We start from the raw sequence: 1,938 nt of genomic DNA, 5'->3' as shown, positions 1-1,938 counted from the left end.
CCTTGAATCAAATGAGAATGAAAACACAACATACCAAAATCTTTGGGACACAGCAAAAGCAGTGATCAGAGGCCAATTTATAGCAATAAGTGCACACACCAAGGATATGATGGACCATGGGGACCTCAGCCTCTACAACCCTGAGAACAAAAGAACTAGATGGTTCCAGGCTACCAATGCCAACCACTCGAAAAGGGATCAAAATTGGGGACCGTGGATAGAGTGGAAGGGAAAATGTGGCACAAAATTCAAAAACAAAAATGACCAGAATTACTCTTCAGATAAAGATTGGTAGAACCCTCAAGCCTATGGCCCTGGGTTATCCTTCAGGCCTGGAACTGGACTCACTTCCATGGATTAGCTCTTAGCCAAACAGCAGAAAGGCCAAAAAGCAGATCAACTACCTAGGGAGATGAACCCACATACCCTAAGGAATGCACCCCTTGGATCAATCTACCATGAGACATCAGAAGGGCAGCATTTGCATAGAGGGAAAGTTGGACAGACAGAGATGCACAGATAAGAAGGGCACAGGGAAGGGGTAGTCGATGGGAAGAAAGCTTTTTATTGTTGGGATTGTAATCAGCCATGAAACCAAATGTGCATGAACTGTTGAGAGTAAAATGAATCTGCTTTGTAAATCTGCACCCAAATCACAATTAAAAAAAAAAAAAAAAAAAAGACCCTCTCTTCTAATACCTCTGCTAGAATAGAAGGTAGTTTGTAACCGTCCTGATAAAACGCATTATCTCCACTTTTATCATTTCTGTAATTTCCCAAGCACAAAGATAATTGCCCTCTTTTCCATCTCCCCAGTCTTGCCTTATCCTAATTCCTCTTCATCTGTTGCCCAGGTCTCCCAGTTGTATAATTTTATAATTTCAGGAACATTTTTTTCTTCCATATAGTTCTTTTAGTATTTGTTTGTATCTTCAGCAAACTCTTGCACAAAATCACAAAAACATTGTCCTGTATTTTTCATAAATGAACTCTGACCAATGTTGTGATGTTGGTTTGTTTGCAAGTATTCCTTTTTTCCCATCCTCTACTAGATTCCACTAGTTCTGCTTTATTTTAATAACTGTAATCTAAAAAGAAATATGTTTTGTAATTGACCATATAAATTGCTTTTCAACAGTAACAAGCTTTGATACATTCACCTATTCCAAATTACCTTAAGCTTACTACTTGAATACCTAATATGTTGTAACATATTTTATAAGAAAATGAAATAAAAACAATTAGGAAATATTCCGTACCAGAGAGAGAAAATATAATTGATCCATCTTCCACTGACTCTGAATACCGGACCCTGTGGCCTTGATTTTCCAGGACAGTTGCAACTTCGGAACTCTAAAAATATTTTCAGAAATACAAACTTAAAACATGCTAACAATAATTTTTACTGAAGCTAATTTTTTAAAACTTAAGTTTACTAGCTTCTGTTACACCACTTTAAAGATTTGATCATAAAAAAAGAAAGTAAACCCACTCCACAGTTAAAAGTATTTTAAAAGAAGAGCAAAAATATTTCTACAGAAACACTGCATGTTTAGAAGTGAGTTGTGTACTACAGTTGTTTAGAGATAGAAATTAAAAGCAGCATTGAAGAACTAAACTACAAGAACCAGAGCAAATGCAAACTTCTTTTTTAAAAACTTTCATCTGGAACTAGATTTAGTGATGGTGCACAAAACTGGGAATGTAATAAATGCCACTGAAATGTACACTTAAAAAATTGCTAAAATGAGGAAAGAGACCTCGGATAAGCAAAGCACTATTGAAGAAGAAAAACAAAGTAGGAGGTCTCACACTGCCGGATCTCAAAACCTACTATATAGCCACGGTAGTCAAAACTGCCTGGTATTGGTTTAATGACAGATACATAGACCAATGGAATAGAATTGAGAACCCAGAAATAGATCCATCAACCTATAG

At 36.3% G+C, this 1,938-nt stretch overlaps 1 protein-coding gene across 1 annotated transcript in view; it reads right to left on the bottom strand.

Moving 5' to 3' along the window:
- Positions 1–1,938, bottom strand: part of CUNH1orf146 (chromosome unknown C1orf146 homolog) — a 16,951-nt gene that overhangs the window by 7,338 nt on the left and 7,675 nt on the right. Inside the window, exon 2 of the mRNA XM_007936119.1 lies at positions 1,260–1,353. Coding sequence (XP_007934310.1) covers positions 1,260–1,353 — 94 coding nt within the window. The remainder of the gene's footprint in view (positions 1–1,259; positions 1,354–1,938) is intronic.

The sequence above is a fragment of the Orycteropus afer genome, unplaced genomic scaffold (genome assembly GCF_000298275.1).
Source record: "Orycteropus afer afer isolate SDZICR_OR568_19922 unplaced genomic scaffold, OryAfe1.0 scaffold00033, whole genome shotgun sequence".
NCBI lineage: Eukaryota > Metazoa > Chordata > Mammalia > Tubulidentata > Orycteropodidae > Orycteropus > Orycteropus afer.
The sequence above is the reverse complement of the archived record's forward strand: the minus strand, read 5'-3'. Positions and strand labels throughout refer to the sequence as shown.